This window comes from Acomys russatus, chromosome 11 (assembly GCF_903995435.1).
Source record: "Acomys russatus chromosome 11, mAcoRus1.1, whole genome shotgun sequence".
Lineage (NCBI taxonomy): Eukaryota > Metazoa > Chordata > Mammalia > Rodentia > Muridae > Acomys > Acomys russatus.
In genome coordinates this window covers 13173758-13190918 of record NC_067147.1, presented here as the reverse complement: position 1 = coordinate 13190918, position 17161 = coordinate 13173758, and the positions used below count along the sequence as shown (strand labels likewise).

Sequence of the window (17161 nt, the reverse complement as noted above, 5' to 3'; positions counted from 1 at the left end):
TTGACAGCATAAATATCATCATATGAAAATCCTAGTTAGGGACAATTACGACTGCAAAAAATAAAATGGCTCTTTATTGCCCCCCTCCATTATCTGTAATATAAATTATTCTACACAAATCCAGTTGTCCTTGGGTAACATTCTACATGACACTAAACACAAGGAGTCATCCAGTTATCTATCATACATTGTCTCTCAGAGGAAGAAAAAATCATTTCCATAAACAAATAAGAACTTCTCCCCCACCAAAAAAAGAACCACCCCCCCCCAAAAGAAATCAATTTTTTTTTTTAAGTCTCTAGCACTATTTTAAGAACAAATCATTTCTGACCTGACAAAGAACTGACACATTTGGATGGAGCCTGTGTGTGGAATTAGAACACTAGCACACACGTATCATTTGAAAGCCTGCCATGCTATATTTAGTTAGAAATAAATACATCAACTGAGATGTATGCATGTGGAAACGGGGCCTCCATGGCAGAGGCCTCCGTTAACTCGAGTCCCGGGCGATGAGAAAGCACACTGGAGCAGGGAAAGCCAGGGGAGTGCACAGGAGGGACACGAGCATGTTTTAACGGCTGCGATAATTTGCCATGAAAGGATGTTAAGGCCATGGCTCCTTGCTTCAGCATGCCATGCGCTCCTGAATTAAATTACTGCCATGCAGGCTGCTAGCAGAGGAATGTGTAAACAGGCCATATAGCCTTGCATCAGTTCCACAGGCTGTTGCACAACGCAAAATGCCTCTCGATGTGTCATTTCCTTCTTGGCCATCTTCCCAGCTCCTGACAGTCAGTCAACAACAGAAAAAAAAAAAAGTACTGAAAGAGATTTAAAACTGCTCTTCTAGAGAGCACATTCCACCAAATTCTACCAAATACCAGAGCCAATCCCCACCACTTCCTTAAAGAAAGGGGGGTGGGTGGGAGAGCTCTTCCTGCTGGTACTAAAATCTTCTTCTTCTTCTTCTTCTTCTTCTTCTTCTTCTTCTTCTTCTTCTTCTTCTTCTTCTTCTTCTTCTTCTTCATTTCTTTTCTTAATTTATATGCTAGGGACCAAAGGATTGGCATCTATACCAATCAAGCTGTTATTTATATATCCAAGTTTGTAAATATCAAAATACAGAATTTGCCTGTAATTTCTGCTGCTTTGGGCACTTTGGAAAACAATGACCAAGCCTGGTGAAAGTCTACTAATGAAAGCTTTAGGACTGAGGAGAGGGTTTGGTTAGTAAAGCGGCCGCTACACAAATGTGAGGGCCTGAAGTAGGATCTCCGGCACCCACATGAAAGGTCATGAAAGGTCAAGCGCAGCAGTGCATGCGGACAATTCCAGGGATGAGGAGGAAGAGACAGGAAAACCCTGGGGATCCATCAGCTAACCATTCTAGATCAATACAGGCTCAGTGAGAGACCCTGCCTCAAAAAATAAGAGGAAGAATGATTCCAGAAGACACTTGACATCAACCTCTGACCTTTACACACACACACATGCATGTGCACCCCTCCCCCACACACATGTACATGCCTATGTACACGCAGACAGGCATGCACAGACTTTTTGGCTGATGTTTCTCAGGCCCCTGGCATCAGGAGCATCACAAAGCCTATGAAGGTGGACGTTTCAAAATGTCTTCATAGTCAGCAGGCATATGGATATAGGAAATATATCCAGATATCCAACTACCTTAACGTGTTGCTAATCTTCCTCCACGCAACACAGCTTACCTGTCCCCTGCTTTTGTTCGCAGGTGACCAAGTTCCAGATACTCCATCCCTCCTAAACAAGCAAAACGCTGCAGCCAGCCATCAGAAAAAGCTCAAGGAGGTTCCAAAGTAATGGCAGAAAAAAAGGGGAGCCATGACATGTGCTATCTGGAATGGGGAAAGAGAAAATGCTAAGCCTTTGCTCTCTGCCCAGGGCTGGGGAACAGCCCAGAACTCAGCGCAGTGGCAGAAGGGAGCAGTGACATGCTGCTGCAACCCGACCTTCAGTGAAGTACGGTAAAGCTTCTGCCCCAAGACGGGTCAGAAAGACAGCTCAGCAGCTAAGGGCACTCACTACTCCTGCAGAGGACCAAATTTGATTTTTTATAAGCACCCACATCCAGAGGCTCACAGCCACCTGTGACTCAAGCTCCAGAAGTTCCATTCTGGCCTCTGCAAATGCCCAGACCCATGAGATCACGCCTGTGTGTGCACAGACATACATACACACCTAAATAAAAATAAATATTTTTTTAAGGCAGTGGAAATCTGTAAACAGGAGAAGGGAATAGTTTGGCTGCAGGACCCAGGTCACAAATCACGCAAACCAGAGTACTAAAGCAAATAGTGCCCTGTGCTTCCTTAAAGCCTCCCAGACACTAAAGAGTAAAGCAGAGAAGATGCTGCCTCCGTGTGCCCTGCACCTGTGGGAGAGGGGTTGGGACACTGTGAGGAAGGCAGGGCTCTTCAGGGCTTCTCCATTCTCCCAACATAGCAGGGCAAGGGAGCTGGCCACAGTGAACACAGTCCCACAGGGAGTATACACATGGCCACAGTGAACACAGTCCCGCAGGGTGCATACATGTGGCCACAGTGAACACAGTCCCACAGGGAGCATACATATGGCCCTTCTTAATCTCTCTCTCTGAGAGCGAATGGCTTACTTCCTGGTAATTCAGCACACAGAAGTGCTTGAAGGTCCACTCCCGCGTACACACCACATGGTATACGTCAGACATGGATGACACACACTGTGAGATCTTCAGGCTAGGCGACTTGTGGGTTCATATTTCCACTACAGGGTACTGTGTTGCCAAGCAAGCCTTGGAACATCTTTTTCCTCTCCTCTCCTATGGATATGGATGTGGCTGACTTTGATATTAATCAAATTAATATCCCTTCATTTGTGAAATTTGCTCAGCTCACAATGAAGCTTTGATTGTAATGTGAAGTCTCTCCACAGGATTTTTTTAAACCCTAATTTTAAAGCCTGTGTGGTGGTATGCACCTATAATCCCAGCACTCAGAGAGGCGGAGGCAGGTGGATCTTAGTGAGTTCAAGACCAGGCTGGTCTACAAAGTGAGTCCAAGACAACGAAGTCTAAACAGAGAAACTCCATCTCAAAAACAACAACAACAACAACAAGTCCAGGGCCCTTTCAGAGGATGATACACCAAGAACAATTCTCTCCCACCCCCCACCCCCACCCCCGTTCCCATCCTGCCTTGCAGCAGGATGCTCAGCAACCAAGCATGAACAGAAGCCTATCACACTTACGGTCCAGGGAGCCACTCACCTGCCACTCATGCCTTTGCCTTTGTGTGGTCACTTCTTCTATCTGGGCTTCCCTTGTGCCTTGATTTAACCAAGAGAGAGTGTAGAGGAAATAAGGCCGTGACGGCTCTGAACTTAAGTTTTCAGGCAGCCCCTACTCTGCACCTTAGCCCCGAGCTGCCATGCAGGAAGCCAGTAACCACTAGAGCGAGCGTGTGGAGGAGAGGCCTTGGAACACCATGGGGGAGGAAGACACCTTTTCCAGGATCCCTGCCACAGCACAAGGCACATGAATGAAACCATTGTGGACTGTCCAATATTGGCCACCATCTGACTATGGCCACATGTCAGACCCCAAACAAGACCATCAGAGGAACTGTCCACATTAACTCTGACCAGCCATTTATTTTTTTTAAAAAAAAAAACTAGTTATTGTTTTAAATAGTTGCTTGGGGATCATTTCTGAAGACACATCATGAAGACTCAGATGATTCTAACTCTGGTGACTCACCTTTTCCATCCTCTTCTGTCAATAATATCTATTTCCATCCGTCCTCTTCCCTAACTCAAAACAGTTCATGGCCTCACTAGAGAGCATGGCAGTACTAACCGAGCCCCCACCTCCCTGCAGAAATTCTCTAAATCAGGCTGGAGTTGGAGCCAAGTGCATAAGTGGACCAGGGGATCGTAATAGGAAGTGATGTGTAAAAGCGTTAGAAATCCGAACGCATTACTGCGGCTGCCGCTGTGGTACTGGCTTCGCCTGCTGGAGAACATACAGCACTGGCTCTTCAAAGCTAAGTCACCAACAGAGAGTCAAAGTGCCGTGCCTCTGCACAAGCCTTACAAATTTGGGATCTTCAGTATGATGTCATGTCTTAAGTGATAAGCTTGAGGCGAGGGAAAGAAGTGGCATTTTGCAAAGAGCGTGTGCACCGTTCTCATGTTTACGCTACTTAAGATGAAGCTTCTAATAAGTCATGGGCTATGTTGCTTTAAAGGGAAGTTTTATAACTGAGATGAATCACAACTGCAAAAGATCAAAGTTGAAAAACATCAATGATGCCATGGGGTACTTTTTAATCTTGTAATGAGTGATGATCATGCGGGCTTATGAAGTGAGTCCAACTGCCAACGCCAGATGTGTATATTAAGAAAGAGAGCTGTTTGTGATGCGACAGTCCTGGCTCAGCTGCCAGAGACAGAAAACGAGGAAGGATGAACCCTTTCAGTTTTGACTGAAAAGCAAGTCTTGGCAGATGTGCAGTTGATAAGCAGGGGCCCAGAGTGGGATTCGGGTGTCACGCAGCACCGGGTCTGCGAGTTAGTAACACACAAAAGCATTGCTCACCAGTGCCGCACAGCTCTCCCCAGGCAGTGGGATATAAATATCTGCTCAGAGCACAATTTATAACACGGATCAGTGTCATTTACTATTGTGTGAAAATTAGTCAAGCGTTATTCAAGGGGGAGGGGAACCAACACAGTGGGGAGCAGATTGCAGGGCACCTGTTTCCTGGATGCGTACATAAAGTCTGCTGCAAACCCCTGACGGTAAAAAAGGCTAATGCAGAACTGGCTGACAATTAGTGAGCACTTACTACATGACAGCTGCCACGTTACCTAGCTTACACCCCGCATATCGTATAACATTCTTACAGCAGCGGATGTGGAAGACAGGGTTTTCATTAGTCTCAAATGGTGAGAAAAAGAAAGCAAAGTACAGTTAGGGAACATAACCGTCTCCAGAGCGGAGAAACGCTGGTTTCAGGATTTTAGTCTATGCAACCTGACAGACCACAATCAGTGACCTCAGAATGTGTCCTTATTGGAGCATCTGGGACACTGAAAACAATGGTTTTGATATCTACCCAGGTCTTTAAGGGAAGGGCAGGGGATCCCACGGATAAACAGGAGCCAATAGCACTAGGACGTCCAGTCCTTCAAGTAACAGAAATATGCTACTTTGGCAACAAATAACAGCTACTTCAGGAATTATAATTGGGGGAAAGAGAGACTAGATCAATTATATTGGTTATCTTTTTCACTGTGCGTAGGGGAGCCTCTTACTAAAACCTTTCTCTGTTGATGGCTGATACAATTAGCCACTTTGAAATGTAGAGAAAAGACATAGGCTACATCTGGCCCCCCAGTTGTTTTTATAAAGTTTGGGGTTTAAAGATATATATATAGAGAGCGTATATGTATGCCTACATAAGTGCATGTGGACCACATGCATTCGGGGACTTACAAAAACCATAAGGGTTCGGGTCTCCTGAAACTGGAGTTACAGGCAGTTCTGAGTCACCTAATGTGAGTGTTGAGACCCAAAGCAGGGTCCTTTACAAGAGCAGTAAGCACTCTAAATTGATGAACCATCTCTCTGGCCCTGTAAATAAAGTTTTATTTAAATACAGCTGTGACCACTTGTTTGTGTATTGGCTTAGAATGCTTTTGCAGTAAAATGGCAAAGTTGAGTCCTTGTGACAGATGGCCAAGTGCAGGGTAGAAGGACAGAACCCAGTAGTGTTCATGTTATAGAGTTAACCAGTTACTGCTACCAGATACATCCCTACATTCAGGCAGGTGACCATCCAGCGGTGGGGAAATGCCATTACATTTACAGATAGTATTAATTTTATAAGAAATGCTACAAGGACAGGGGGTCTACCACTGCTTGATCTGTCTCTGCTTTCAACCCTCCCTCTGGACTACCAAAAGTAGAACTCAGGTTGCACGTACAGCATGCATCCTCGATTCTGAGCCCTCACAGCCTCCAGGGCACTTGTGTGTCTGTCTTCACAGGCCAGTGGAACTATCAGCTAGTTCATCCTGCCCAAAATAAGTCTCTTTGAAATGTGATCCTGCCATCCACACTGGAATCGGAAGTCGTTGTCCCAAAGTCATCTTTCTGCTCAGCTTTTGCCATCTCTTTTAGAACAGGGGTCATCAACCTGTCCCTGCTTCTCCCCTTACCCTCAGGTCAGAAGCACCCATCTCCACTATAAGTATACATGCCCTCAGACACACACACACACACACACACACACACACACACATACACACACACACACCACATACCCTCAGACAGACAGACACACAATACATACCTTCAGACTGACACACACAACACATACCCACAGTCAGACACACTACATCCCCTCAGACAGACAGACACACACACACATACACACACAACACATACTTTCAGACAGACAGACATACACTACATACCTTCAGACTGACACGCACAACACGTACCCTCAATCAGGCACACTACATCCCCTCAGACAGACACACACACACACAACACATACTCAGACAGACAGACACACAATACGTGCCCTCAGACTGACACACACAACACATACCCTCAGTCAGACACACTACATACCCCCAGACACACACACACAACACATACCTTCAGACATAGACAGACACACATAGACACACACATACACACACAAAACACATACCCCCAGACAGACAGGCAAGTGTGCGTGCACACACACACCCACAGCACATATCCTCAGACAGATAGATATACACTACATACCCTCAGACTGACACACACAACACATACCCGCAGTCAGACACACTACATACCCTCAGACAGACATACAATAATGGTTTTTCTGTGTGCTGAGGAAATCAGCTGGGATGATCAGGAACCAGCATTTTTCAAAGGCAAACATTAATGGTGCTGAATAAATATTAAAAGGCTATTGTGCCGCTTTATACATCAGGGAGATGGGACTGCCTCTTCAGCAACTCAAGGGCTTGTCAGGTAAATGGGTGGAAGATGCTTTGCCTCAGAAGGTGATCAGCTATGATTTATGGCAGTCCAGAAAAGACATCCCCAGTCTGCTCTCTTCACCTGTGCTACATGACCTCTGTTCCTTGAGACAGAAGATTTGAAGACACACACACACACACACACACACACACACACACACACACACATACACACACACACAAACCAAAGCAACTAGTAGGACATTCCCAAACCGAACAGAAACAAACCTCAAAGACTTCGGGTCAGGAAACCTCCCTTGTTCATGCAAGTGGTCAGCCTTTGTGACACAGACAGGAGCACAAGGCAGGGTAGGGGGTGGGGGGCCAGGGGCACTGTAGTATCCCCTTGCTAAAAGATGCGCCTCATGGGCAAAGGAAAAGCCATTTAGGCTTCTTCTTACTTCAGAAGGAAAGAGTTCATCCTCACTGTCTGGGGTGGGGTATCATCGTAGATCAAAGGCTTCTATGGCTGCCTGCCCCATCATAAGCCAAGTTTACCTTCCTAATGGCAAGGCCTACAACTCCAATGGATTCGGCCAGCAAAGGCAGAGCTTTCTATGATACTCCATCAATGTACGTTAATGCTGCTATGCCAAGCTCACTCAGATCACTGTGTGTGGTAGGAGCATGGGGTGAAAGTCAATCAGGTCTGATCCAGATTCGGGAAGAGACTAAATATTGGCCCAGACAGTAAGATCCCTACCTACAGCTGACTACTGGATAAAGCTTTGCAATAGACAGACAAAGAAAGCAAGGTGGGCTTAAAGCTATTTTGTATCTCTTGTTAAAGGAACTGTCTAGAGCAGTTACTAGAAAATGACCAAACAACAGTGTTGTAACAATGAAGCAAGTTATCATTTGCAAATAAATTCTTTGTAATTAAGCCCTGTGCTCTTTATAAAGGGAACTGAGTGGGCGAGCTAAAAAAAAAAAAAGGCACGCATTCTTGGGCCATGGGAAACACATACAAATGCTTTTTGACTAAGCTTAAAATTTTTAAATTTATAATTTGCTTCCTCAACCTAGTGGGGCTTTTTGGCCCTGCCCACTGCACAGAATACGTGAGCAGAGTTTCCTAGGTAAATATTATTATGACTAAATTAGCTATCTGCTTGTTCCCCAAAGTTATAAACCCTTAAGCAATTCTGTGGGAAAAGTTAAGCTATAATTTTATTTTCTATTAGCTGTAAGGATCTATTAACTGCCCTTCCCTAAAAATATATGCAAAAAATATGACAAAGTTTACAAAGGCCGTATGTGGTGACAGTGGTACTAACTCCTTCAGAATAAATTCTTCACGGACTCTCCACAAACACTATTACCATTTTCAACAGAAAGGCCAGTACTTACTTCTTGGTTCCCGGGGACCGTCCACTGTCACTTTAATAGCTCTGTGGTAAGTGGCCACTTGGGGAGGATTTGTGAAGACTGTTATGGTCAAGGTGAAACTCTTGCCTGCAGAGAAAAGAGGGCAAACACAGTAACTATAAATGAGTGGTATTGATGACTCTACAATAATATAGACGTCCAAATGTCACCAAAGCATCTCTGAAGCAGCAACCAATCAGAAGTCGTTCCTGTAAACCGGAAATCCTCTGATGGCCACTGGAGAGCACCTCTAAACTTGTTCCTGATGAAGATCAGCAGCTTTCCTGAGGTTCTATGCAAGAAGCCTCCAGTTCCCCCTTGGTAGTGGAAACAAGACCCGGAGCCATGTGGAGAGGCATCTCTGCCTTTCCGTTTTCTCTAGCACGAGGAGCCCAGCCCAGCATGAAGGCAGACGCGTTAGGAGGGGTTTCTTTAGCATCAGGTCATGACCCCTTGAAAGAACAATAGTAAATCATTACTGATGACCTTATTTGCTTCACATGGCCTTAGCATTGAGTGAACTGCAATAAGATGAAAGAGGGAAACTGTTATGGGAATCATTTCAACGGGAGCCCATGTCTCCTGCCCAGGCCTTCAGACGACTGTGGTACAAGATTTCATCACGGAACAGTTTTTCTCCTCCCAGATCACCCCTCCCCTAGCATACATCTCATCACTAAATCTTGACGGAATGCCCTATAGTAACTTTTTTTTTTTTTTTTTTTTTTTTTTTTTGCTGAACATGCATGACACCCCTCATTGCAAACATGAAGCTTTACTTTTTGATGAGATGTTCTGCAGTGCCATAACTCCCCCCTCGGATGCTTCACATTAATGAGCTAAAAGTGATGAATAATGGTACGGAGGCCGGGAAAAGTGTGGTAATAGATCTGAATGTCTGCTTTTTCCAGAAGATGCTGGCCTCTGTTCTACAGACCCACTGACAGTTGTAATCAGTTAGATTTGCAATGGTTAGTCATGTCTGATAGTCAAAACTGCAAACTGTTACAAGACAGGAAAGAGTGGGCGTGAAACTGTGACTCAAGAAAACACCAGCAGGCCGAGCCAGGGTACTCGAGCGAGTGTCTGCCCCTGTAACAGATAAAAAGCTCCTTTTGTTTGGCTTTGTTTTTTTGGTCAGATTTTTCTCCCTTCTACTGAAAGCTGGGAGTATTAAATCAAAACACAAAGCTTAGACGATATGTAGCAATGTGAAGTTTAATGCAATCTTTTCATAGCTTAATATGGAACAGGTTATGTGCCAGGCTTAATGAAGAACAGGTCTTTGGCTGTCAAGTCTACTGAATGGCTTTTCTTTTCAAACCAGACCATGTAAGTTCCTAAAATCTGGTTAAGAATCACATCATTTGTTACTGTGTGTGTGTGTGTGTGTGTGTGTGTGTGTGTGTGTGTGTGTGTGTGTGTCTTTAGACTCTGCCTTTCCATAGCTACAGGGGTTAAGAGGCAAAGACAAGGCAGGAATGTGGGGAGGGGCAGCATTAAGACAGATGAACATTGATTAGCATCTCCGCATGTTCCAGCTGCATCAACCACATCATCTCATTTTTAGCCACCCCAGTTCACGGATAAGGAAGTCTTAGCCCAGAGAAGTTTAGTAATGTACCCAATGTCACACAAATTAATACATGAGAAAAAAAATCAGGAACTAAACGCGAATGTTTCTGACCTTACAGTAAACATTCTAGGGTAGAAACGTAACTCAGAGATAGAGAAATATCACGCATAGGGCCATGGGTTCGATTCTCGCACACAGAAAAGAAGGAAGAAAAGGAAAGAAAAGGGGCTGAGGAAGAGGAAGGAGAGGAGAGAGGGAGGGGAGGAAAAAAGGAAAGGGAGAGAAGAGGGAGGGAGAAGGGAGAAATGAGGAGGGAAAGGGGGGAAATAAAATGAGTTTTTTCCTATTTTGACATAGACTATTAAAAAAAAATGGGTAACTTACTTCTGAGTGTGTCCCACTCAGCACTCTGTGCCCAGGAAATAAAAAATATAAATGGATGGATGTAATGGATGAATTTGTCTGTTTTTAAGTATCACTAATGCATCACATTGTAGTTACTACATACTAGATATTACATGGGTTTAAGTAATTTAATTCAGTACAGAACGGAGGATTTCTTGTAAACATTAACACCAGCCAGAAGAACTCTAAAGTAGTCCCAGAAAACTCAAAGTCAACAGAAACGGAGATCAAAAAGTTGAGTAGGAGGCCCAGATTAGAAACTAAAAACAATGGCCGAGCCTCTGGATTCAAAGTTAATTTTAATTAAGACATTTTAAAACACTCTTCTGGGTGAGATCAGTGGCCACAAACTTGGGATTACATTGCTAACAGTGGCTCCTAAGGCTGTGGTTGGAAAACAGCATCCCTGGTGCTGATATCAATACATCAAGGATGCCTATGGCTTGCTTTTCCTCTTTGTCTCTAAAAGACCCGCTAGCAATAATGCCCATGAATAAATACATCCTGGCTGGGTTTGAAGGTGTTTCTATCTTAAATCTTTATAACCTGCTTGGGGTAATAAGCTATATATGCCCCTCCCAAAGTCATAGACACACACTTCATATGGAAAGAAAGCCAGATACAAAACCCACCCTTCAAGCATAGAGTATCAAAGCACTGGAGAGTTGGCTCAGTGGTTAAAAAGCACTTGTTGCAAAGGACTTGGGTTCAATTTCCAGCACCCACATGGAGACTCACCACCTCCTCAGGCACCAGGCATGTATGTGACACACAGATGTACAGGCAGGTAAAATACTCATAAACACAAAATAAAATGAATCTTAAAAAAAAATACAACTAACTAGATAAGTAATAAAGCCTTGAAATTAAAAGCAAAGACAAAGGGGGAAAACTGCTTTAAAAGTAGTGGGACTGGGGGAGAAACTGCCACCTTCTCCATTGTCCAGAGTCAATTCCTAAAGCTCAAATTGTGCTTAAACAACGAAAGCAAAGTCCAAACGGGCTCTTTGCACTTCTGATTGGCCCTAGCCTTCATATGCAGTGTTCAAGAAACTTCCAGAAACTCTGACCTGACCCACTAATTAGTTCATCTTACAAAACTAACGCATTTCCTGAATCAAGTGTTCATGTGCGCATTCTTGATTGCCTTAGGTTAAAACAAAAGGTTTTCCAAATTCCGCTTTCTAAGGAGATCAGTGGTGCAGGGGTCCAGGATTATACTTTTAATATATAATTTTATGTGACTGGGTGCTTTGCCTGCAGATATGTCTGTCTTCCACCTGTATGCCTGGTGTCCTTGGAGGTCAAAAGAGGGCATCAGATCCCCCTGGAACTAGAGTGACAAACAGTTGTGAGCAGCCATGTGGGTGCAGGAGTCAAGGCCAGGCCAGGTCCTTTTAAAGAGCAACGAGTGCCCTTAGCCACAGAGCCATCCCTCCAGCCCCCAGGATTACATTTTTAACAGTGGACCCAAGGGGTGTGGTGGAAAGTTGCCATCCATAGACGAGCCACTAATACAAGACGAATGATGATTTTTTTTTCTTTTTCTTTTTCCTTTATTTTGTTTTGTTTTGTGACAGACTTTCTCTGTGTATCCTTGGCTCGTTTTGTAGACCAGGCTGGCCTCAAACTCCCAGAGATCCTCCTGCCTCTACCTCCCTGAATGCTGGGCTTACAGGTGTGCACCACCACACTTGGCTTTAATGACATTTAAAACAAACCTTCTGTGGGGTGGGAAGATAGCCCACATTCTGGACCTCAGAACTCATGTTAATGAGCATAGAGATGTGTGCTTGTAACCCCAACACTGGAAAGCAAAGTGCAGCTGGACCATGGGGACTCCAGAGCCACCCAGTTTAGTTGACACAGTGAGCTACCTGAGAGACCATGTCTGGAAAAAAGAGAGACTGAATAAGACATCTCAACATGTACTACACAGAGTGCACGTGCCAGCACAGGCGTGCAAACATATGCATAACCCCTGGCACACAGAATCCTATGCAAGCAAAGCTAATTATATCATTCATGTTTCAGCTAGGAGCTACTCCTGAGATACCACCCAAAGCCATGTCGTTTCGTGGATACATAGAGGGAACCATCCCTGAAGGACAATTGCAATTTAGCCTTAGAGGCTGCCAGGAAGAGCCACAGGGGGTATACTGTAAGCAGGTTTGGGTCCTAAATTGACAAAACACCATTCTCTGTGCGTTGTAAATGCTTTAAAAGACTTGTAAATTAAAAGTAGCACACTTGATGTCAAAAGAGAGGAAACACACCAAAGGAGGAGGAGGGAGGAGGGAAATGGAGGAGGAGGGAGGAGGGAAAAGGAGGAGGAGGGAGGAGGAGGAGGAGGCAGAGGAGGAAGGAGGACAAGGAGGAGAAGGTGGAGGAGGAGGGAGAAGGAGGAGGCAGAGCAGGAGGTGGATGAGGCAGAGAAGGGAGGGGGAGGAGGTGGAGGAGAAGGAGGAGGAGGGAGAAGGAGGCAGAGGAGGAGAAGAAGGAGGTGGAGGAGGTAGAGGAAGCAGAGGAGGATGGAGGAGGAGAAGGGGGAGGAGGTGAAGGAGGAGGAAGAGAAATGGTCAAAGTCACTTTAAACACTTCTGTGTAAACTATTAAGGGGAAAAAGAAAAACACCAGTTGCAAAGCATGACTTCAAGCTAGCCTCGCTGATGCTGTGCCTTACCAGGCATGTTTGAGCATTGTGGTCCTGCAGTGATCTAAGGAGCAAAAGTAAAAGGAGACTTGGATGCTTTGTCAATCAAAGGGCAGTTTTCAATCTCAGAGAGTCTGTGTTTCCACACGTTAAAAGAAGGTTAAAAGAGACATAATTTTTTGTTTTGTTTTGTTTTGTTTTTTCGAGACAGGGTTTCTCTATGTTATATTGGCTGTCCTGGACTCGCTTTGTAGACCAGGCTGGCCTTGAACTCACCGTGACCGGCCTGCCTCTGCCTCCCAGGGCTGGGATGAAAGGCGTGCGCTACCACGCCCTGGGGAGAGACAGGACATTTACGACACTTGTTTTGTTTTGTTTTGTTTTTCTTTTTTTTTTTTTTTTTTTACACCCTCAAGGATACATTTTGTAAAAGTTGGGAGAGAAAACCCAGTGGATAGAGCACTCGGAGAAGACCTAGTCACAGAGATGCAAATGTATGGGAATCAAAGAGGAAGCAGGAGATGGTCTTGTAAAAAGCAGGTCAGGCTGGAGGGTTTCCTGCCCTCTCTCTCTCTCTCTCTCTCTCTCTCTCTCTCTCTCTCTCTCTCTCTCTCCATTTTAGTTTAATTTTACTGTTTCCTCTCATTCAGAGTAATAAAGTAATATAAAATCTATTATTAGTGATAAATCAATTTCTCTCTCTCTCTCTTTCTCTCTCCACCCACCCCCTTCACCCCCCACCCCTGAGTCTGGAAGACAAGTCTGGACCAATTTCTCCATCCCGCCTCTGGCAGCAGACTGGATCACTTCAGATCCTCCACCACGTCCCGGCTGCTTCAAAGGAAAAATCCTACTTTCTTCAGTTAAGATCATAAGAAATATAGGGGGAGGGGGGGTCAGCTCTGTTTGGACATAATTACACTTCATCAAAAGAGGCTTCCTTCATCTTCCATGCGTGATTGAAAAGTCTGCAAGCAGTTAAGTCTGTCTTTTTTTTTTTTTTTTTTAATATAAAAATTGCTATTTGGGAAACCAGCCAAAACTCAGAAAGCCAATATAGTAAAACAGTGCACACCCTTTTGTTTCCTTTTGAAGTTTCTTAAATAAATATGTTGAGGGTTTACAAAGTACACTATCACTCCACCATAGTTTCTAGTCAAATTGATCAGGAAAAAAAAGGGTGATTTAGCATCTATATAACACAAAACTGCAATAACCAAAAACACAGGTTTAGATCTGTAAAATAAAATTAAGAGCAGCACCCCATCCTTCAAATACTAAAATTCACTGCTCTGGCTACAGTAATATAAAAAGAACGATGCAATTTAGAGTGCACAAGTACATCACCCTTCTTACAGCTAGAGTACACAAGTACCTCCTGTGTTTCCTTTCTTTCTTTTTTTTTTTTTTCATCCCCCAGGAGGAAAAAGGAGAAACCTGTAACTGTACTGTGACTCTGCAACAGTAACCAAGAAACAAACAAAGCCACAAACCAGCAGATGACAAAATGAGTGGGTGGCTGCGCACGCACCCTAATCTGTCAGTGGATAGAGGCTGTGTGCTCTCACCCTTCTAATGAGGGACTACACAGCCCGCTGCATAGACCAGCCCTTCGGTTTGGTCTGTCAGAGGCTCTGAGTCTCATTTTGGTTGAAACAACCTTTCAGTGACAGCGTCTCATTAGCATGCATCCTTTTTTACTTAAGTTAAAAAGTACTTCTTGGCCCCATTCCTAGAAAGTAACTAAAACTACTCATCGGAAACAGCCTTGCTTAAATTTCCCTTATCAAGTTTTTACAATGGTAATAATTTGACATATGATCCAAACTAGAGAATAATTATTAGACATGGTTTAGAATGGTGTTTCTCATTTCTGGATTCAAACCTAGGCTGCAGTGAACACATGAGATTCATGGTTCCACCTCACCTCAGCTCTAAAGTGGTCCTACTTTTTTTCTCTTCTTAGTATAATACTTAAAATGGAAATATTATACCCAATAAATCGCGTGAGCATAATACTTCTGACAGGTGACTAGCCAGTAGAAGTCTTTCAGGAGAATAAGCAAATAAAAACCAAAGTATTGATCTCCTTAGAGGCTCCATCAAAAAATAATAATAATTCCAATTCTGAAAGAGTGGTGAAAATCCTTTTAAAGATTATTTCCTGTTTTGTGATTCCGCTAAATGTTGCTAATATCTTACTTTGGATTCAGATGACTAAAGACCCTAAACACTGCAGTACCACTGAGGTCCTGGGCAGATGTCTCAGCGATTTAGCCACCATTCTACCATAAATAATGTACTTATTCAAATAAAGAGCCTCAAGACAGGCTTGGTGGCCTCTAACCCTGGACGCTAAAGCAAATGATCTCTTTGAGTTTGAAGCCAGCCTGGTCTGCATAGTAAGTTTCAGGCCAGCCATGGTCTCCACAGTGAGACCATGTCTAAAAAAAAAAACCACACACACCAAAAAAAAAGCCTTAAAAATATTTTAATAGCTTCTTATTACCAGAATAATTGAACTCATTCACCGGCAACATCGCTAGGGGAAGACAGTGCTCCAGCTGTCCCCATTTTAACTCCGAGTCAAGCTGATACTGTCGGGAAAGGTTTCCAGAGCAATCAGGCTACCCGAGTCACGCACGTGACTCCTCGTAATTCCGAACTTGATCCTCCGAGCATTCTTTCTCCTACTGTACACGCTAACCCCCCATGAAATTAGGAGCTAGTTCTTCTGAAAACACTGTTTGACTCTTCAATATCATAAAACAAATGAAAAAGGGCCTAAATACTCAGGAAAACACTCAAGGGCATCTGGATTTATTTAAGCAAACCTCCGGTGGTTCTGTTTCAGTAAAAAGAAAAAAGAGAGAGAGACGCTGACTTATTATATATAGACAAGCCCGCTTGCATCAGCCAGCCTAATGTGCTTACTCCACGATCAGCATTAAAAATCAGAGACCTACCTCGTCCACTCCGGCCCACAAATCTCAGATCGTTGAACCTGGCTACTTGGTTTTTCATCACAGCAGAGGCGTTTCGGAGCTCAGCGGAGTAGTTTTCATCATTCCCAGCCATGACAGTAACCACAGTCCCATCTGGTACCTCTCCGAGGGCTACCACCTACAGAAGACAGGAAATACAGAAGGCACGGTGGCACATCAGAAGCACTTAAGTACCGAGAACACATGCTCATTGCAAATGATGCCTTATCAGGACCCAGTGCTGTGGTCCAGCGATGACCGACCAGAAGGGAAGCATCTGTCTTTGGGTTACGACACCACTTCAAACACACTGATGTTTCAGGGTCCACCCATTTCGAAAGCAAGCTAAATCCGCTTTTATTTATTGTTCGGTTCTTCATAGGATACATGTAGGTTTTTATTAAATCCCCATGTTAGGCTGTCTGCAGGAATTATACTTCAGAACAAAGGCTGACGCCCCATCTGCGGATTGCACCGTACATATTAAGGCATCTCCTGTCTACAGCCCCAAGAGCCCTGAGATGCGGGCTCAAGTCAGATCTTGAGCTAAACACAGAGGAGTATTTGATTGGAGACAGCTCATCGGGTAAAGTGCTTGCTTTGGGAACATGAGGACCCTAGCTACGATCCTCAGCACCCATGGGAAAAGTTGGGGCAAGGCAGCTTGTAGGCAACCCCACTTCCAGCAGGTGATCGTAGGGGCTTGCCAGCCATCCACCTCCGCCTACTCTGCAGGCTCTAGGCTCCATTAGAGGCCCTGACCCGGAACCTAAGGTGGAAGGCAGAAGAGATAGCTCCCTTTCTACCATGTTTGATGACTTGAGTTCTGTTCCGGGAACCTACATGATCAGAGAGGATCGATGCAGGCAAGTTGTCCTCTGACCCCCACATGCACACTGTGGCGTGAACATAAAGGCATACATAAATGTAAAGCTAAAACAAGGTAGAGAGCAACTGAGAAAGGTGTGCTAATGCCAGCCTCTGGCATACACATGTACACACAGAGAGAGAGAATCTGATTAGCTCTGTGGAAAAGGACTTTCGGGCCAAACTCCTAGTCCTGGCTGAAATACTGGACACAGATGGGGGAAGGGCACTAAATTGTCGCCTTTTGAT

At 44.4% G+C, this 17161-nt stretch overlaps 1 protein-coding gene across 4 annotated transcripts in view; it reads right to left on the bottom strand.

Annotated features, from left to right (window-relative positions):
* Positions 1–17161, bottom strand: part of Runx2 (RUNX family transcription factor 2) — a 135020-nt gene that overhangs the window by 108058 nt on the left and 9801 nt on the right. For all 4 annotated transcript variants that reach the window (XM_051152914.1, XM_051152915.1, XM_051152916.1 and 1 more), the window contains exons 2-3: positions 16028–16184; positions 8410–8514 (exon numbers count right to left, since the gene is read on the bottom strand). In XM_051152914.1, coding sequence (XP_051008871.1) covers positions 8410–8514; positions 16028–16184 — 262 coding nt within the window. The remainder of the gene's footprint in view (positions 1–8409; positions 8515–16027; positions 16185–17161) is intronic.